We start from the raw sequence: 21,804 nt of genomic DNA, 5'->3' as shown, positions 1-21,804 counted from the left end.
GCTTGTTCTGGTCATTAGTGTAAATAAGAATATGCATAATTGTGTAAATTTTTAATGGATAATGTTTTCTAGAATAAACAGGAAAAAGACATACCGACTGATCTTGTCCCTGTTAACCTACTATTAGAAGTGAAAAAGTTACTAAATATAATTCACAGTCTACCAAAAGGTGTTGTTCCTCATATTAAGAAATTCATGCAAGAAGATTTTTCCTTCCAAACTATGCAGGTAACATTGTAATTTATTTTTGTCTCTGAAATGCAGCTCTGTGTATATGCCCCTTCTACCTGTAATTCATACAATGTAGTTAAGGTCAGTCTTAGTAATGAAAGGAATGTAAATATTCTATCTTGTTACACTTTTTTTTTTTTTTTAGATTTAGCTGTTCATTTGAAAAGCACAGCTACAGAGAGAGAGAGGAGAAGACAGAGGGAGAGAGATGGTCCATTTGCTGGCTCACACCCCAGATTCCCTCAGTATTCAGACCAGGCACAGCCTAGAGACAGGGGCCAGGAGCTTCCTCCAGGTTGTGGGTACGGGGGCCCAAGCACAGAGACCATCCTCCATTGTATTCTCAGACACATTAGCAGGGAGCTGAATCAAAGTGGAACAGCTATAAGTAGATGCAAAAATTGTTAGCAAAGTACTTCTGAATTAATCCAGCAACACATAGAAAGATCATTTATCATGAACAAGTGATATTTCGCCCAGGAATAATGGGTAGTTTAGTAGGCATATCAATATTTAAGCTATTTCATAAGCAAAAAGGACACAGAAAAGTGTAAGATCTTATGACCATCCATGATTAAAAAAAAATAAATAAACCTTGAACAAGCTAGGTTTAGAGGTAATCCACTTCAACAAATCAAAGGCTGTATTTGAGAAACTTATTCTTATGTTGAATGGGAATAAGTTAAAAGCTTTTATTTTAAGAGCTAAAACCAGAAAAGGGATGTCTGCTCCTATGGCTGTTTTCTTAACTAGAACCACTAGGCAGGGGAAATAAGAGGAATTCAAATAAATATGGAAGAAGTTTAATTATCCTTATTTGTTTATAACATGATTCACGTATAATGAAATCTAAAAGACTCTACCTGCAGGCTCTCAGAACTGAACTGAGTTACCAGCTTTCCTGCTTACCATGGATTCATAAAGATTTGATTATTGCATTGTGCCACAGAATAGATAATGAAGTGGTGTTACCACCATCCTGTCAAGGAGTGAATGTTGCCATTCCCTTGCTTCGCGGTCACAGGAAATGCTTTGTAGTACTCTGAGGGAACAGCTATGCAAGAGATTCACCAGAGTATTTAAAAAATATGGAAGAACAATGTCTGTAGGTAGTATGGACTTCTTAAAAACATGTTTATCTTAATTTTCCAAATTTTCTGAAATGAGCCTTATATTATTTGCATAATAGAAGAATATATATTTTTTCTAACTTAAAAAATTTTCAGCTCAATTATTTTCCACAGCGAGAAGTTACAGCTGACAGCCAGAGCAAGGAGGAAATTGTTCCTGTTTTAACTTTACATTTCCTAATAACACAACTCGAAACAGCACTTAAGAATATTCAAGCTACAAATTACACAGTGAGTATTTTCTTTTTGAAAATTTGAAGTGCTGAACTTGGACAGAATTTTTAATGAGAGAAGAATCAGTGCATGCTTATTATAAAATAGCATCCAGCATATACCAAATCCTGCTTTTTCAGTTATCTACAAGGAGTTGGTGGTGGTGGTTGGGGAATGTGTATTCTGGACCCTAGGGACAGAGTTTCAAAGTGTAATAGACATCAAACTAAAGACAGTCCTCAAGCAATTCAAAAGAAGAAAGAGGAATCGAGCCTTGCATTCTGCAATTCCAGGAACTCTAGGATGCCCATTCTGCTGTTGCCCCCTCCCCCCCCCCGCCCGTTGAGCCAATTGACAGTAAGTAAATAAATCAGTATGAATTAAACCCTAGCAACTTCTCTTTGCTTAACCTTCTCTACTGAGGCATTACTTCGTTGGTGAGTCTGACTAGGAATTAAAGAGTTCTTTCTCTTGGAAGCATTTGGAATTGGTAGTGTGATTGGTAGCACAATTGGAACTGCCATGGTCAAAGCCGGGATGTCTCCTCTGGATGGCTTTCTCGGTCCCTCAGGGCCATCAAGGAAAGGCAGGATGTCTCCTAGGAGACATCAGTTTGTTGGTGGTGTACGATTGGAAGTAACATCTCTACATTCATCTGACTCAGTACTTGGAATAATCTTACTGATGGGAACATGTAGGGTAGGAGTTTTACATTAGAAACACACCTCTTGCAACTTTAAATTACAAATTTCTTGCCTTCTAATTCCATCATTGCCACAATTCTATCTCATATTTCTTTAAAAAGATTTATTTTTATTGGAAAGGCAGAGTTACAGAGAGAAGGAGAGACAGAGAAAGGTCTTCATCCACTAGTTCTTTCTGATATGAAACCAGGAGCCAGGAACATCTCCCAGACTTCCCACACGGGTGCAGGGTCCAAGGCCTTGGGCCATCCTCTGCCACTTTCTCAGTCCACAAGCAGGGAGCTGGATGGAAAGTGGAGCAGTGGGCACATGAACTGGTACCCATGTGGGATCCCAGCATTTACAAGGCGAGCATTTAGCCACTGAACCATTGCTCCCATTCCTTTATCTTATTTTTGAAAACAAAGCTTTTCTTTAAATCTATATGAGCCGTAGAGTCTGTTGTATTATTTATGAAACTTCTCTTTAAATTTTAAAATAATATCCTTACTTTTTTTAGTGTTTGTTATATGACATCCATTTTTTAAAATACTTCATAAGATTAATTCATTTACTCTTCATAGCATCCTCATAATTCCCTTTTTATAGGCTTAGAATCTGAGACATATGGTTAAGTAAGTAAATGTAACAACAGTGGGTATGCTATATGACACTTGTATGTTGGATGGGAAAATAAAGCTGCATCAGCATAAGAAGAAATAACATATCCTGTTATTCATGCGTATGAACCTAGAAAAGTCTTTACTGGCCATAGTGCAGTCAGATACTACCATCTATGGTTCTCTCACCAAATGAATATAGCAACTGGAACTGAAAAGATCTGAAGCCAGGAGCCAGGAACCAGGAGCTTCTTCTGGGCCTCCCACATGGGTGCAGGGTCCAAGGCTTTAGGCCGTCTTCAGCTACATTCCAGTCCATAAGCAGAGAGTTGAATGGGAAGCGGAGATGCTGGGACATGAACCAGCACCTATATGGAATGCTGGCACTTGCAAAGGGAAAATTACCCAATTGAGCCATTGTGGTGGACCCCAGGTAACATTATTAAAGGAAGGAAGTATCCATGTGTTTTAATTTTTTATTGAAAAAGTTATTAGGTTTGTTGATCCAGTTATAAAAATGCTTCAGAAAGTTCATGGAAAGTGGAATTGAAAGATAAGGTTTTTTTTTTTTTTTGGTACAAAAAGTGTTGGAATCCATGCGTTTTTTTCTAATATAATGCATATTTTCATGAACAAGTTATAGAGCCCCTTAAGATTTCATTATATGCATGGGTTTCAACATTTTTATATATAAATAAACATATATTTTAATTCTATTTCCAAACATTTTTAAAATACTCTTTTGCCTGTGATGTCATTATAGTTATATTTATAATGTTCTTTAAAATATTTATTATTTAAAAGGCAGAACAACAGAGAGGGAGAAACAGATTGAAATTTCCCATCTACTGGTTCACTCATTAAATGGCTGCACATGCCAGGTCTAGGGCAGGCTGAAGTCAGGAATCAGGAACTTCATTTTATTCCACAGCATGAATGGAAGGAGCCCAAGTGTCAGGCCCTCATTACCTGCTTTCCAGATGCAGTAGATTGACGTAGGTCAGAAACAGAACAACTGGACTTCAAACAGAGCAGCTGGGATTCAAACCACCACTATGAAATAGGATGCTGGCATCACAAGTTGCAGCTTAAGCTACTGAACCACAGTTCCAGTCTCCTAGATGTTTTCATACCTAAAATATTATGTGTAAGAAGAGAAGTGTATGTGAGTTTTATTTTAATCTAGCAAGGGCATCTTTTTCTTTTTTAACCTCAGACTCAGTTCACGCTAGATCCCTACAACAGCTAGAGTTAGGCTAAGATCAAGTCAGGAGTCTAGCATTCCTTCTGGGTATGTCACATGTGTAGAAAACACTAAGTACATCTAAATTATTCTAGGGAGATTAATAAGTTAATAAATTTCATTCTTAATCATTATTAAATAAGCCTGAATATTGCATTAAGTTTGCTGTACTGAAAGGTAACTTAGCTTTAATTATCAAGTGACTGCTTTTTTTTTTTTTCTTTCTAGGCACACCAGATTAATGTTGATTATTACTTGACTTTACTATTTTTATATGGAGTGGCACTTACTGAAAGAGGAAAGAAAGAGGTATGTAGCATATGTAATTTTTTTGATCCTTATTTAATTTTTAATTTGTGAGAGAGTTCTTTTTCAGTGACTTACTTCCTAAATGCCTACAGTGTCTGCACTGAGCTGGGCTGATGTGGATGTTGGGAACTTCAGATTTATTCCAGGTCTGCCTTGCTGGTAGTAGGGACCCATCACTTGAGCCATCACTGCTGCCTTCCACAATCTTCATTAGCAGAAAACTAGAGTCAAGAACCACAGCCAACAGTTGAACCAGATACTCCAAGGTGCAAGCACAGATGTCTTCACTGGCATTTTAACTGCTAGACTGAATGTCCACTCCTGGGCCACATTATTTACTCATTGTAAATCTTTGTAATATGAAATCATTTTACCAAATTAAAATGTTGGTTTTTTTTTATTTATGTAAGATTTACTTTTATTGGAAAGGCAAATTTACTCAAATAAGAAGAGACAGAGAGAAAGATCTTTGATCTGCTGGTTCACTCCCCAAATGGCCACAGTGGCTGGAGCTGAGGTGACTCAAAGCCAGAAAGCATGAGTTTCTCCTGATTTTTCCACCATGGCTCAGCATCCCAGGTCCCAAGGCTTTGGGCCATCCTCTGCTGCTTTCCCAGGCCATAAGCAGGGAACTGGATGGGAATAGCCAAGACATAAATTGGTACCCATATGGGATGCCAATAGTTAGAGGTGGAGGATTGTTCATAAAATATTAAAACCATTTGGTGGCTTTTCTAATGTGTTTTAAAATTCAGTGTGAATATTTCAAAGATTGTATTGTTGATATTAAGTTTTAGGAGGATTATAACCAGATAAATAACCAGGTGATTAGGGTTTTTATTTAGGTCATTCTTAATGCTGTCTTAATTTCTCTAGTTTGGGAACCAATTATTTATTATAATGTTTTTCCATGATGCAAACCTAGTTTTATTTCACTACAGGATTTTACAGAGGCTGAAAATAAATTTCTGGTGATGAAGATGGTGATCCAAGAAAATGAAATTTGTGAAAACTTTATGCCTTTAGTTTATTTTGGACGTGGTTTACTTCGATGTGCTCAGAAACGGTAAGAATTTGATTCATACATCTTTATTGTCAATTCTCAGTGTTGTGAAATGGGAAAAAAAATTTGTGCTGTGTAACCAAGAATCATGATCATATAAGTTTTGGTGATTTTCTTCACTAATTTTATATGCAGTAGTTTTGTGAATATACTTCTGAATAATTTTGTTAACTTGAAATATCAATTTTAGTAGACCATAGCAATATTGAACAGTCTATTATTGATACTGGAAACAGATTCTAGTAGGCCTAGGTTCAGACTTTGGGAGCATAATGTTAAACTTCACTTTTCCCCTTTATCTCCAAAACAAAATTGATGATGTCTACTCCATAAGAATCTTGCAGGTAACCAATGCAATGTGCTGGATGTAATAAAGAAATGGTGATTGTAATAGTGTCGTTGACTTAAAGAATTTTGAATGTATAAACGAGCTTATAATTAGTTTAAAGTGTCTTTATTCTGAGTTTGGGGAGTTCTAGTAGTACCTCTTTTAACAAAGTGAAGTTTTACAATGGAGCCGATATGGATGATTTGTTTGCTTATTAGATGGAGATTCTAAGTCACTGCTGACATCATCCATTCATTTTAATAAGTAAGCATCTGTCATGTTCCAGAGATTACATGATGTGATAGTTTCACAGTACTTCCCTATAATAGACAGAATAATGAAGGTTTTACCCCTTCACCAAGGAATTAGGCATGAAGTCTTCAGTTATCAAATGTGATAAACAGCAGTGAAGGTAAATACAGTCAACAATAAAAAGCCTTTATTGGAGCCCCAGTTTGGGTCTGGGAATCAAAAGTCTCCTCAGAGAAATTAAGTCTGGCAGAGATCTGATGAATGAATTAGGGAAGGTTTACTTGAACAAACTGTTGAAGGATTACTTCTAGTCAAACCATTGAAATCATGAAAGCATAGCCTGTGCAGTATTGCTGATTCTTTGCACTATCTGTGTCCCATTCACTGGCGTGTCAGATTTTGCTAGGATGTCCATGAGATTTCTCCCTTCCTGCTTACTAAGCGGATCTTAATTCACATGATGTCATCAGTATGTAGGCTAGCATGATATTTTTATGAATGTCAAGATGATCAAAATCCCTTCAGTTTATATAGTGATAAAGTAGAATTAACATAGCCTGAGGCAAGACAAGTCCAAACTACTTTTTTATTCTTTTTAATTATGGGCAATGTAATGAATTTATTTTCCAGATCATTGATATAGCAAATCCAGGATGTATGGTAGCATCGTTACTTACATCCCCACCCTATAGAGAACAAATACCAATTAGCTTCTTATTTTGTTTCTGAATGGATAAAAATTGTCTTGAGCTTTTCCATTACCATTGTCTAGAGGATTCTACATTCTTAAGTAGTAACCCTCGTCTGGCATTCTCACCTCCTTGGTCCTTCTGACTCCTTTTAACTTTGGCAATACATTTCCAGGATTTCTACTTCTGTAGGCCATCATTATGTTCAAATTCAAGAAGCTTTCTCAGCAGCATGTAAGAACTTGCTTCAGGTGTCTTTGGTGTTTTTGGTGGAAAAGTAAATTTGGAGTGATAAAGCGTGCAGTGGTCCAGTATCAATATACACTGTCCACATTCTTGTGTAGCATGTATGTGCCATTGGTTCAGTGTTAGCTCTAAGTTCCTCTCCCGCCATTTTCCTGCTAGTTACATAGGTAGAGTGTTCTTTGGTTCTAATGATTAATATACTTATTCTTTTCAGGCATTGTTCTTGGGCTTTCTTATACCTGACTTTAGCTTTATTGATTTGAAGGCAGTGAGGGGAAAATGTTGAAAGGAAAGAGCATGGTCTTTTGAGACATCTCAGATGATATGATTGCATGACCAATGCAGTCAGCCAGCAGATTCACAGGAAATTAGAAATGCATTATTTCTAGACCAGTCACCTATACATCTCTAATTAAGATCCCCAAGTTTTCTCTTTCTCTATAAAAGTCTGGATTTAGCATGTTAGTTCTGTTGAGGTGGTGCTTTTGATCTCATTGGCATTTGTTCTGTTCTTAAGTCCTGAGCTTCATTTTAAATAAGCATGGTCTGCCTTTTTGTGCGGAGTTGGTGAGGGTTTTTAAAATGTTACCATAGAGATCAGGCCTGTACTGTGGTATATAAGCTAAGCCTCTGCCTGTGGTCCTGGCATCCCATATTGTTTAGGCTGCCCCTCTTCCAATCCTGCTTTCTGCTTATGGCTTGGCAAAACATCAGAGAATAGCTGCTCAGGTCCTTGGATGCCTGCATCCGTGTGGGTGACCCAGAGAAAGCTCCTGGCCCCAGGCTCAGCTCTGGCCATTACAGTCATTTGGGAGTGAACGAGTGGCTGTGAAGTCCCTCTCTCCCTTTCTGTGTATCCACATTTCTAATAAAGATAATGTAAATCTTAAAAAAAAAATACCATATAGGCCTGGTTTTCTGATTGTCTTGAGCTGATAGTAATAGACCTGTTTAGGCTATGTGTTTGGCCTTATTTGCAAATTTCTCTACCTTATTAAGTCTGGACCTTAGTTTCAGCACAGATTAGCTTCCTGACTATAAGAAATAAGGATCTCTTTCTTGGCTGCCATAGAGGCCTTCTAGTTTTCACAGTGTATCCAGAGCCAATAGTTGGCTGATCTGTGTCTGCCATTCTGTTTCCTCAAGGCCTCCAAGACAGTTAACAAACGCCAAATAAGTATACAATCCCTTTGTTTACCTTCCATAGTGTTCAAGCTTGAGTTACTACCCAATCTAGTGCCTCCCTTCCACCAGTAATTCATCCTAATCTGCCACAGGAGAGTCCTAGTGTTTGTATTTCCATGGCATTCCAGAGGTTATCATCACCCTGTTGTCACAAATTGCAAAATTCTTTTGCAGATTCTGTCCAATTAGTAAACTCTAGTTTTATAGTCTTATTCAGACTAACCTGATTACAAATGTTTTGCAGGTATAATGGTGGACTGCTAGAATTCCATAAAAGCTCTCAAGAAATAGAAGATACAGATGATGATTGGTTTGACATAGATCCTACAGAAGATGAAGATTTACTTATAACTTTTAAAGTAAGAAAATATTTAAGAGTAACATTTCATTTATTACTAATTAAAAACATCTCTGATGAGGTACAGTTTATATCATCTATTTTGCGTTCTAAAACAAGCATATTTTTATTGTGTTTTAGTTTTTTGTGTGAGAAGCAACCTTGATATCACTATTAAGCAGAATGTTGGTATAACTCGTCATGCAGGTGAAAGGAAGGTCTAAAGTGAGCATTTTCAAACAAGACATTGGATAACCATGCTCATCCAGTACTTTGCATGTTTACAGTCAGATGTAATTTATGTATGCCTGGAAATGTGCGTTAAAATATTGAGACAACAAGTGACAGAGTTGAAAGCGAAAATTAAAAAAAAAAAATCACCACAATGCAATATTACTTCTGACAGCAATCAATAAAATATGCAGTTTTTGGCATTGTAAAAATAATCTTACGATCTTCAGTTTTACTTATTAGGGTAATAATTTTATACTTTTTAAAAGATTTATTTATTTTTATTGCAAATTCAGATATATACAGAGAGGAGGAGAGATGGAGAGAAATATCTTCCGTCCAATCATTCACTCCTCAAGTGAGCACAACAGCTAGTGCTGTGCCAATTCGAAGCCAGGAGCCAGGAGCCTCCACCAGGTCTCCCCAAATGGGTGCAGGGTCAAGGCTTTGGGCCATCCTCGACTGCTTTCCCAGGCCACAAGCAGGGAGCTGGATGGGAAGTGGGGCTGTCAGGATTAGAACCGGCACCCGTATGGGATCCCAGTGCGTTAAGGTGAGGACTTGAGCCACTAGGCCTCGGCTCCGGACCCATAGAATAATAATTTTATACTTAAGAAAAAACTTGTCTGACTTTTAAGTCTACCTAAAACAACTCCTACTAGTATAGTTTCTTCCCTTGGATATTTTACTCTTTCTTCTTCCTATTAAAATAGATACTTTTTAGGGTGAATTTCCACTTTATACAAAATTGTACACATGTGCAGTTCAGATATAACATTAAAGAATTTAAAAATTACAAGTCCCTGCACACTACAACTAAGTTTGTCTAATTCTCTGCAATTTTAAAAATTTATTTCCATATTTTTAAAAATATACACTGCTTTTTAAAAGGTCTCTATTTTAATGGTTTTATCTTTCGACTTCCCAGTCTGGAAAATGAATGATCACCTATTTTATTCATTGCGTCATACATGCCTTGCATCTTCCATCCTTCTAGTTTTTAACAGTTGTCCTCAGAGGTTTTTTTTTTGTTTGTTTGTTGTTTTTCTGTTTTATGATTCACTTATTTAGTTGAAAGTCAAAGTGACAGGAGAAGAGGCGACACAATGAAAGAGAGAGATCCTGTCTCAGCTGTCAGTCCACAGTAGTCAGGGCTGGGTGAGAACAAAGCCGTGAGCCAGGACCTCCTGGACTTCTCACATGGGGCAGGGGCCCAAGGGCCTGGAACACTGTGGTCTGCCTTACCAGCACATGATAAGGCTTAAGCCATTGTGCCATATGCCAGACAATGCCTCAGGATTTTCCTTTGGCTTTTATCCTTCACCTGTTTCCTTTGTAGAATCTATTTCTCAGAACTCAAACTGCCTTCTTTCTAGTTTTGCTTTCTTCTTTTGGTGGTACAACTCCAGCAGCGTCTCATAAAAGCATGTGCTTATCAAGATCATTTTTAAAAATATCTTTCAAGTGTTAAAATGACTTATTTTTTGTGTACTTGATTCATCTTTTGCCTTGAAATAGAATGATAAATCTTATTTTCTTTTTGTTTTGTTTTGTTTATTTGTTCTGGGAGACTTTCTACTTAATCTTCTTAAAATCACTCAGTGATTTCTTCATATGTTGTGTATCTTCAGTGTACTAGTATTAACACTGTTTGCAGTCTGGCAATACTATCCAATAGTATTCTTTTAAAGGGTGAGTATTGGAAACCTTATCTGGTTCCCTAGCTTAGATTCCATAATGTATTTCATCTACACATAATTAACATTTTAAAAGTAGACATGTTGTAACTGTGGACATTGGAAACATTTCTGTGCCATTCTTTTGCCCATTATGACAGTGAGTGTTTTATTATACCTCAATAGGAATTAAGTGCCAAATTGATATCCTAGAGCCTGGTTACAATAAATCATGTCTCTCTTGAAACTCAGTGTTTCATATCATACAAGTAACTCCTGATGGGAATATGCCACACACTAAGTTATGGACTAGTATAATGAAGAGAAGTGTAGCTTCAAGCATACAGCTCATGTCACTCAGTAACAAATCTAGTGTTTTCCACGTTTGTATCATTCAATCAGCAATACGGTATTTGCTATTTGGGACCATTCTGCTTATTGTTTATTTTGAATGAGAGAAATATGTTCTGTTAATTTATTTTAAAATATAAATCCTTCAAAAGGAGATTTGCATGTATGTATTTAAGTAAAATATTGGCAGTGCATTTTTTATTATTCATAATTCATGGGGTTATTTTTATTTTTAAAATCTAGGATGTTCTTACTAATCTTATCAAGACAACTGAAGAGGATATAATGAAGCATACCATTTGTAGTTATCTTGACTGTGAGAGGTCTTGTGAAGCTGACATTTTAAAGAACACCAATTACAAGGTATTTTAATTTCAATAACTTGAATATTCTTTTATATATTTTTTAAATCTTCTTTTTGCTAATTTACTATCCAGGGCAGGTCCAGAGCCTGGAGCCAGGAACCAGGAGCTTCTTCCAGTTCTCCCACATGGGTACAGGGACCTGAGGATTTGATCTGTCTTCCACTGCTTTCCCAAGCCGTTTGCAGGGAGTTGGGTTGGAAGTGGAGCAGCTGGTTCCCAGATGGGATTTTGGTTCTGAACCTGAATGCTTTATTGGCTATGCTACAGTATTGGTCCTTATTATCAGTTTTTAAAAGATTTATTTGCTTGGGCCTGGCATGATGGCTCAGTGGCTAAATCCTTATCTTTTAAGTGCCAGGATCCCAGATGGATGTCGGTTCCTGTTGCAGCTGCTCCACTTCCCATTCTGCTCCTACCTGTGGCCTAGGAAAGCAGTGGAGGATGGCCCAATGCCTTGGGACCCTGCACCTGCTTGGGTGACTTGGAAGAAGTTGCCGGCTCTGTACTTTGAATTGATTCATCTCTGGCCATTGCATCTGCTTGGGGAGTGACTCAGCAGATGGGAAGATTTTTCTCTCTCCTTTTTATAAATCTGCCTTTCCAGTAAAAATAAATAAATAATTATATAAGTCTTTTAAAAAACCCAGATTTATTTGTTTGCAAAGCAGCATCACAGAAGGAAGGAGAGACAGAGATATTCTGGTTTTTTTTTGGTGTGTGTGTGTGTGTGTGCTTGTTCAAGCCTCAAATGACCCCGATAGGCAGGCCTGAGTCAGGCCAAATGTAGGTACCCGGACCTTAGTCCCTATTTCCCATGTTGGTGACGATACTTGGGCTATCTTCCCCTGCCTTCCAAGTTCATTAGCAGGGAGCTAGATTAGGAGTAGAGTACTTGGAACTCAAACTTGAACTTTTATATGGGAGGCAGGCATTGCAAACAATAACTTAATTTAGTGTACCCTTAAATGCTGTTTACTCATGGTGTTTTTATTTCTGTCCTTATTCTTTTTTATTTTGAATTATGTGGTACAATTTCATATAGACCGGGATTTCCCCCCAAACTCCCACCCTCAGTAATCTGAATATTAAATTCTTAAAAGTATAATTGTAAAATTAAAATTAGATTCTATTATTATATTGTGCATCAAAATATTATTTAAGAAGCATAGTTAATTGCAAGGTTAATGCAGTCAAGAAGTTTTTGACTGTCAATGAGAACATAAATTCAAAATGAGCACGTGTTCTATTGAGAGTAAATTTTAACACATTTGCCTCTGAAGTTACAGCTGTTATCTTTGCAATACAATGAAGTGGTATAAAATTTTTTTTCTTACTTCCTAGTTAGGAACAATATAGGTTAGGAACAGACACATTTTACTGGAGAGATACACTGCCATTCCTATGTGATAATGTATTTAAATAATGAATCTTACCTATTTTTTTTTTGGACCTTAGCAAGTTGGGAAAGAATATAACTAGCTTCAACATATAGACATTCAATTAATCAAAATGAATCAATAGATTGCTCAGAATCTAATAGACTAAAACTGTGAAATCAGAAAGGATGATGATGACAGTGTATATGAGAAATATCAGTTGAAAGTGTGATTAGCACAGGCATTGGGAAGCCCCCTGGTAAGATACAGTGTTCACTGCCAAGCAGGTTCAGTAATGGTTTATGTGATGTGGTAAAATGGTTCTAAAGTCCTCAGAAAAGCTTCAGGGTTCCAATCATATGAACAGAATATGAGAGGAAGATATTCTGAGCACACAATTTGGAGTTGTCAACCAATTCAAATTCTTTTTTAAAACAGGATGGGGCTGTAGTTCCACAGATCATGGTTGGAAGGATAAATAATCTGTGTTCTATGAAAACACCATAGCTCACTGTCCAGCTGTCACCAAAGCAGCCAATCTGAGTTTTCCTGTTGGTAACAGGTAGCAGAAGGGGCTTGGGGAAACAGTGTTAGAGAGCTGAGGGTGAAGGAAAACACAACTGTAAAATGGAGATGAAGAGTAGTAGGCAGTGTGTTCCTTTTAAAAAGTTGCTCACTGAGTTTCAGATATTTTGTTTTACAGGTATATAAAAATCTGATACTGAATTTCCCGTTTTTTTTCTTTCATAATTCTTCTGCACTTGGGGAGATGAGAACAGAACTGTAAAGTTATGATCTCTATTGAAAAATTTAAAAGGCTATGTAATACCAAGTTACAGGAAAATTTTGAAAGTAGCTTGAAGTAATATTTTTATGGCTACATAAATTACTGTTTTGTATAAAGAGTCTACTTTCACTTCCTTGCAGGGATTTTTCCAATTAATGTGCAGTAAAAGCTGTTGTGTTTATTTTCATAAAATTTGCTGGAAAAGGTTTAAGAATTTAAAATATCCTGGAGAAGATGATCAGGTATTTATATTTGCCTTTCTTTCTAAAACACAACATTTTTTCCTCTCCCCTTACCTCTTTTTACTCTCCTCCAGTTCATTTCTGCTTATTCATATTTTCCCCTTTCTTTTCTGCCTCCTTTGTTTTCTTTCTCTGGTCTCCCTGATGCGTGTTTTCCTACCATTCTTCATCCATTTTCGTTGTTGACTGTATAGCCCTTACTTCTGTAAGAGTTCTGCTACATTCCATTTCCTTCTGATTTCTGTGCATTTGCTTTCCTACAACTCTAGAAAATAGAAATAATATAATAGATATTTATGTGAAAGACACAGACTCAATCAAATTGCTTAATAAACGCACAAAATAATTATCCAGTTTTAAGGATATTTCTGTTTTGGAGAGAAACATAGGAATTTTATAGTTTTCAACAGGCGTTTGGAATTATTTATGTTTTGCATACCATACATTGAGTTCTTTGTCACAAAAATCAAGTGAAAATCCACAGTGCATAGTGAACTGATGAAGCTGGGTTGAATCTTTACTTTTTGTTTCTACAGTGCTTATACTTTGTGAACAATAGAAAATATTTGCAAAAGAATTGTGTATCAAAAAGCGTATCAGGTATGAAATTAGGGGATGTAGGTTGAAGTTTAGATTGAGGCAAATACTTGCTACGCTAAACTGATAATTTACCAGCTGGGACTAATTTTTTAAAACTCTTAAGTTAAAATAAGCTTGCTTCATGGGATTGTGGATAAACAGATCAAGTGCACGTTCATTTGTAATCTCTAAAAATCACTGTGTTAGGCATCACTGTTTCCTGTAAATGCTATAGAAATACCTTTAGTTCATTTTATTGTTAAGGAAATTATTATTAACCAATTGTAGAAAGACAACTAAAAGACATTAATAAATTTAACCAGAGGAAATAGTGAGGTCAGAATGAGAAAAAGGACTCAATATATATTTTGGAACACAATTTTTAAAAAACAATTTATTGGCCCAATGTGGTAGCCTAATGGCTAATGTCTTTGCTTTGCTTGTGCTGGGGTCTCATACGGGCACCAATTCCCATCCAGTTCCCTGCCTGTGACCTGGGAAGGCAGTTGAGGATAGCCCAAAGCCTTGGGACCCTGCACCCATGTGGGAGACCCAGAAGAGGCTCTGGGCTCCTGGTTTCAGATTGGCACAGCTCTGGCTGTTGCAGCTGCTTGGGGAGTGAATCATTGGACAAAAGATCTTTCCGTCTCTCTCCTCCTCTCTGTTTATCTACCTTCCCAACAGAAATGGATAAATCTTCTTTAAAAAGATGTATTTATTTTAATGGAAAGTCAGATATACAGAAGAGAGGAGGAGATACAGAGAAAAAAATCTGCTGATTCATTCCCCACGTGGCCGCAACAGCTGGAGCTGAGCCAATCCGAAGCCAGGAGCTTTCTTTGGGTTTTCCATGTAGGTGCAGGGTTCCAAGGCTTCAGGCTGTCCTCCACTGCTTTCCCAGGCCACAAACCAGAAGCTGAATGGGAAGCGAAGCATCTGGGACACAAACTGGTGCTCAGATGGGGTCCTGGAGCATGTACAGTGAGGATTTAGCAAATAGGCCATCGTTCCAGGTCCAGGACTCAATATGTCTACCATATCCTTTTCCCTCTCATCTTACTGGATAGATATTCAGTATTCCTTTTTTAGGCTCATATAATTAGTAAGTTTTATTTGAAGTTGCTTTTTCTGGGATTGCAAATGTATTTTAGGCTATGATATAGCTGCATGCAGATTTTGAAGTAGAGACATTTGGAGGAAAAAAGCAACACTGCTTATTGTAAATACACCATCCTTTAATGCTATCTTTTTGAACAGTAACACCTTTGAAGTCTTAAATTTTTATTTATACATCTCAGTTTAGTACCTAGCACCATATGCTTCAAACTATTTTAGTGCAATTAGATGGTTATCTCACTGATTTTTTTCCCCCTGTTTTACTATTTTGCTCTTCTAACTTTAGAGTTTTAGTGGAAAAAAGTGTTTAAAGGAAGGATGCACAGGTGACATGGTCAGGATGCTGCTCTGTGACATGCCTGGGATCGTTAAGATTTTGGTAAGTGCTTTACATTTCTTGCTTTCCTTCCTTATGATATTCTGTACTTGATACAGATGTGGGGATCACAGGCTTCTACTGTATTATGTCATAGCAGCTAACCTCTCTGCCCTTTCAACTAAGGAATCCCTCTTTAAGTCCAGAAGCATCTTCCTATAAAAATATCTACATACTATCACATTGAGTAACTGTTAATAGTACATTTAGATGAACTATTTTGTTCAATTTTCAGTTTACAATTAGGCAAATGGTAAGAATAAAGATGTATATTAATTCTTTATTTTAGATATGCTCTGTGTCTATTTCTACTTTAGCTTTTAAATCCTATAGTGAAGAAAGTAGAACTGCTTTTGAAGGTTAAGTATAAATTTTTATTTGATTAGGAGTGTAAATTATTCACCTTGTAACTTATGTTTTATTTGTTCCATATTATGAGTTCATCTTAGTTTTTTTTTCAAGTGTTAACTGTCAGAACTAATATTAAAGAATTTTGAAAATTGAACTATTTTAGAACTAACTAACTTCTTTTCTGTCATACACAGTTTGAAGTTGTAAGGAAGGATGAATATATAACCATTGAAAATTTAGGAGCAAGGTAATCTTGAAATACTCTATTTTTTCCTGAATATTACATATGTATTTTTTTACATTTTAGACTAGACTTGCTTCTTACATTTTCTGTGCTTCTGTGAACTGGGGATGCTCTGTTGAACCTTAATTTCTGTTAAGTATGGGAAATATCCTATTTTATGGCTCTTTCACTATTGTAGACATTTACTTTCTAAAGGAAAGGAGAAATTATGTGGGTGCTTTTCCTTTAAGTGTGACAATGATCCTTTCCTGTAAGCAAAGTGTAATTTTCTTAAATTATTTAATTTAGATTGTTATAATATAAAAACTATCTTCCATCTTTCAGAACTTACCCAGAACGCAATAGGTTGTCAGAAAATGAGGATTTTTCTAGAAGTAATTGCATAGTATTGTGTATTTTAAGCTAGGAATTCATAGAGGTACAGAGTGGTCTTACTGAAATCAGAAGTTTCAATTAAAATAGAAAGTATAAATGTCTACCATATTTCAGTCTGTCAGGAGCACTGCATTGGTTTTAATTTGTGTAACTTCTATATTACAAGTTAATGAAACTAGAATTTTTATCTCTGCGCTGATTGCTAGTCTAAAACTTTGACCCGTGTATCTACTTGCAGTTAATAGTTCTACTTATGTTTTTCATAAATATCTATAGTTCAGCAAGTCCAAAACTGGACTTGTGATCTCTCTTTCTGTCATGACACTAACATCCCTGAAGTCAGATTTCCCCCTTTGTCTGCTCCTTCACCATCCCTTTCTGTCTGTAGGTTTAGCTTTAGCCAGTTGTATTATTTAAATAGCTGTTTACAGGACTTTTCTAAAGTAAAAATTGAGACAGCGCTTGTGTCCTGAAGGGGACCCTTCTGTGGCAGGATCTTCACTGCATTTAACATTGAGTTGAGGTTTCTTTAGCTTATCTCTCGTTATCTTAGACCGTAGTGAACTCACCGGCGTCATCTCTGCTGTGCTGTTCTTACCGTGTACCATCAAATACTCAGAGCTTCTCGTAGTTTCTTCATTGTACCATCAAGACGTTTCCTGTCTTACTAGTTTGTCTGCAGTAATGTTTTTGATGGGGAGTTATCTAGTCTGGGTGCAGTTATTCCTGTGAGGCACTTTTTGGGGGTGGCGATTGCAGTCTCATCCAGATCTTTTGCTTTCGGCCAGACCGCATTGGTCCGTTTCACACCTGTATTAGGCAATGATCAGATGAGACCAGAAAGAATTTAAGGATCGCTTTTTCTCTTTCATTTCTGGGATTCTCTACTGTTTTCAATGACCTTGGCTTCCTGGCTTCAACTTTCCTGTTTCTTGAGTGGAAGAGGTCATGAACCTAGTGTTATATCATCCTTTTCATTCCTGACATAGACAATAAATGTCTTTTTCTTTATCTGTGTAATATTTCTGGCTAGAAGTTTATCACTTTTCTTTATTATTTCAAATAGATTTTGATTATATGTAGTTTTCTCTAGTGTTTTGTTTTTGATTGAATTTCTTTGTTATTTCCTTGTTTCTGCTAGGTTTGAGTTTAAGTTTGCCTTTTTCTGTTTTCTTAGGCTGAAACCTTTGATCATCAATTTTTTTTTTTTACAAACTTCTCATTAAACATCAAAGAGCTTTAGCCATGTCCTATTTTTAATATGTAACAATTTATATTTTCACTTAATACAGTATGTTTCCAGGTTTGTGTGCATCAGTGTGTTTACATGGGCTATTCGGAAATAAGTTTTTTAATTGCCAGAAACTTCATGATATTTCAGCTTTGTTTTCAGAATATATACCTAGCAGTGCAGTTACAAGAAAGTTTTAACATATTTTCAGTTTTGCTGGATTTTGCAAGAAATTTTTAGCACATTTTCAGTTTTGCTGGGTTTTGCTGAATTGTTTTCTGCAGTGGTTTTAACAATGGACTCTCCCTCCCAGCAGCGTGGAAGAATTCCTTTGACTGAGTGTCTTTGTTAATAGTTTTAAGATTTCCCAATGTGGTGGCTGGTGGACGCTGTTACAGTGGTCCTGAGGATGAGGTCAGTCAACAGTAGCCAAACGAGAGTAACTATGACCAAATCCTCAAAAAACTGACACTCTATCTTATCCAATACTTACTTTCCTTTTTTGTTGGAGAGTTCATGTCAAAATTAGCTGAGAGGTTTTTCCTTTTCTTTGTTAACAGCATTTGCCTAGTGCTTAACTGATTTAACTGCTTTGCCACTCTGTCCATCTCTCCTTTATTATTATTATTATTATTATTATTACTTATTTATTTTATTTTAGGGCCCAGCACAAAAGTCTTGTGCCTAAAGTCCTCACTTGCAAGCACCAGGGTCCCATTTGGGCTGCGATTCTAATCCCGGCTGCCTGCTTCCCATCCAGCTCCCAGCTTGTGACCTGGAAAAGCAGAGGAGGACAGCCCAAACCTTGGGAACCTGCACCCACATGGGAGATTCTGAAGAAGTTCAATAGCTTCTGGCTTTGGACTTTCTCAGCATCGGCTGTTGTGGCCACTTGGGGAGTGAACCAGTAAGATCTGCATTAAAGAAAGTCAGGTTTAAAAAGAGAAAGAGAGATAGAAAGAAATATCTTCCATCTAATAGTTCACTATTGAATGGCCAGAACAGCCAGAGCTGAGTCACTCTGATGCCAAGAGCCAGGAACTTCTTCCACATTTCCCAAGTGAGTGCAGGGTCTCAAGGCTTTGGACCATCCTCTACTGCTTTCCCAGGCCACAAGCAGGGAGCTGGATCAAAAGTGGAGCAGCCAGGACAAAAACCAGCATTCATATAGGATCCTGGTGGTTACATGGGGAAGATTTAGCCACTGAGCCATCACACCAGACCCTGTCCCTCTCTTTGTAAAATTATTTTAAAACTATGCTAGTTCCTTTGTTTATATTTTTTAATCACTGGGCATTGAGTGAATTGGGTCTTTGTGAAGTAGTTATTGCCAAAAAAAAATCTGTTTTTCTTTCTTACTCTTATTCTTTATAGCAAATACTACTTACCTCTCAACCTCTCAATTTCAATGAAAATGGCAATGAGGAGTTGTCATTGTTGGTGTTTTCTTAGTCTTCTAGCTTCATATTTTTTCTACTTATTTTCAGGAGGAGAAAATACTCACTTAGCGTGCTTATATCCCAAATCTGGAATGACTTTGGTATTATTTTAACAAAATGTATTTTTCTATTTGCAGCTATAAAACGTTGATGTCTCTGAAAATAGCAGACACTGATATAAGACCGAAGATCGGTTTAAAATTTAATACAAAAGGTATTCATTAGTTTACTTGAATATGGCTCTTGTTGAAAAGTATGTTAACATTTAACTTGATTTATAAAGTGTTCTGTCTTGATTTATAAAGTCATATCTTCACTTGCTTTTTTATTCACTGTACCTGTGTTTACTGCAGCCAGAAACACTTAGTGTAGCCTAGAGGTCATACCAAATTTGCAGGGTTATGGTCTCATTCTACTTTGTAGGGGAAGCATTGTAGGGCTGAACAAAGCAGTGACGACATGATGAGGTGTCTTCTGATGGAGGTTTCTGTCAAACGCTGCTTCCTTGTTGCATTCCCTCTTGATCACAAGTGGGAAAGCAGCCCTACCTGTAAGTAATGCCATTTTGGACTGAGGGCCAAGAGTTTAAACTTATATTCAGCTGTTTTAGAAATGTGTTTTTATGTCCTCTGCCAGCTCTTGGAGCCCTCGTTTATCCCACAGAAGAAAATTTAGTGGTAGTACTTTTTGCTAGGAAAAACTTATGTCTCTCATCCCAGCTAGGTCCTCATGTGGCAGTCCAGAGAAATACTCCAGAGGTTTTTTTTTTTTAATTTTTTTTAAATTTTATTGCCTTCACAGTGTAAGTCAATTATGTCAAACAAACATATTAATATAAAAATCTCTTGAAACATAAAATGGTGAAGGATAAAATAATAATGATGAGTATCAACAGTAAATGTATATTTTGCTGTTTATAAAAATGAAATACTGTTATATACCAAATTCTTTTCTTTATAATTCACCTCATTCTGCTTTCCTTCTGTGGGAATTTTATTGACTGGAAAAATATCAAATAATTAATTTTCTGCCTTATTACATTCTGTTAATGAAATAACTATTAGCAGTTTATCCTTTGGGGAAATAGGGACATGAAATTTATTAAATCAGTGTTTGTCCCTTTTCAGCTTTTTGGCTAAATCAAGTGTAGTTTTGTATTTCTCAGACTCTGTATGTGTTTATGTCACCTGGTAAATTTTTAAAAATTTGGGTGGCAATTCATCATGTGAAAAGGGAATTAAGATCCCATATTTTTAAAAAGTTCCCAACTGAGTGCTGATGCTGGTGGTGTGCGCACCGTAGTCTGAGGGGAAAAGCATTATTAGATCACTTTATGTATATTGATATGGATCTGAGTTATCTGATGTGATAGCTGGTAGCCATATATATCTGTTTAAACTGAAGCTAATTAAATGAAATAAAAATTAGACACTCTTCCTTAATGAAGCAAGCAGCATTTCCAGTGCCCAGTGAGCAGCGTACATGCAAATGTAAAATAGTTTCATCATGGAAGGTTCTGTTAGATAGTGATGATTAGGATTAAATTGTCTAAGTATAACTAAACCTTAGCAATTAAAACTTAGAAAGTTTCAGAATTTAGAAAGCCCGATAGTCTGATGTCTTTTGGTTGTGATAACTCACTTAGTTTTAACAAGAACTTAAAAGCATGAAAGGCTTCTGTGATGTTTAGTCCCTGTGATGGCTTCTGCTTGGTAGCATTGTGTACTGACCTTGACTCTAAGAAAGCATGATTCTGTTTTTCCTTCTTTTGGAATAGTTCCTTCCTACAGAAACTTATGATGTAACACAGTAAAAGATCACATACAAAGCAGTTATTAATGTGAAATGTCTTGACTTCTCAACATTCATTTTCAGATGAAATGCCTGTCTTCAAACTTGATTATAATTATTTCTACCACCTGCTTCATATAATTATTATTTCTGGTACTGACATTGTTCGGAAAATATTTGATGAGGCTATGCCACCCCCTCTTTTGAAAAAAGAGTTACTCATACACAAGAACGTGTTGGAGTCCTACTACAACCATCTTTGGACCAATCATCCTTTGGGTGGATCATGGCATCTACTTTTTCCCCCAAACAAGGAGCTACCACAGTCCAAACAGTTTGACTTATGCCTCCTGTTAGCTCTCATAAAACATTTGAATGTATTCCCTGCACCCAAAAAAGGCTGGAATATGGAGCCATCATCTTCTGATCTCTCTAAGTCTGCAGACATTCTGAGGCTGTGCAAATACCGGGATATCCTCCTCAGTGAGATTTTGATGAATGGTCTCACTGAGTCACAGTTCAATTCAATTTGGAAAAAAGTTTCAGATATTCTTCTACGTCTTGGCATGAAACAAGAGGATATTGACAAAGTGAAAGAGAATCCCATTGAGAATATCTCACTTGATTACCATCAGCTATCCATCTACCTAGGCATACCAGTACCAGAAATCATCCAGAGGATGTTATCCTGCTATCAACAAGGTACCAAATAATTACTTCCTGTGGCCAGTAAAGCCTCCCCTGA

General features: G+C 36.7%; 1 protein-coding gene across 1 annotated transcript in view; it reads left to right on the top strand.

Moving 5' to 3' along the window:
- The window catches only part of DZIP3 (DAZ interacting zinc finger protein 3), a 65,499-nt gene that overhangs the window by 3,918 nt on the left and 39,777 nt on the right, over positions 1 to 21,804 (top strand). The window contains exons 3-13 of the mRNA XM_040980513.1: positions 73 to 228; positions 1,476 to 1,592; positions 4,349 to 4,429; positions 5,371 to 5,495; positions 8,437 to 8,551; positions 11,031 to 11,150; positions 13,456 to 13,557; positions 15,539 to 15,631; positions 16,174 to 16,226; positions 19,406 to 19,482; positions 21,144 to 21,761. Of these exons, the coding sequence (XP_040836447.1) occupies positions 73 to 228; positions 1,476 to 1,592; positions 4,349 to 4,429; positions 5,371 to 5,495; positions 8,437 to 8,551; positions 11,031 to 11,150; positions 13,456 to 13,557; positions 15,539 to 15,631; positions 16,174 to 16,226; positions 19,406 to 19,482; positions 21,144 to 21,761 (1,657 nt within the window). The remainder of the gene's footprint in view (positions 1 to 72; positions 229 to 1,475; positions 1,593 to 4,348; positions 4,430 to 5,370; positions 5,496 to 8,436; positions 8,552 to 11,030; positions 11,151 to 13,455; positions 13,558 to 15,538; positions 15,632 to 16,173; positions 16,227 to 19,405; positions 19,483 to 21,143; positions 21,762 to 21,804) is intronic.

This window comes from Ochotona curzoniae, unplaced genomic scaffold, assembly GCF_017591425.1.
Source record: "Ochotona curzoniae isolate NIBS_2020 unplaced genomic scaffold, NIBS_Ocur_1.0 contig_3498, whole genome shotgun sequence".
NCBI lineage: Eukaryota > Metazoa > Chordata > Mammalia > Lagomorpha > Ochotonidae > Ochotona > Ochotona curzoniae.
Note: the sequence above shows the minus strand (reverse complement) of the source record. Positions and strands in the feature narration are given on the sequence as shown.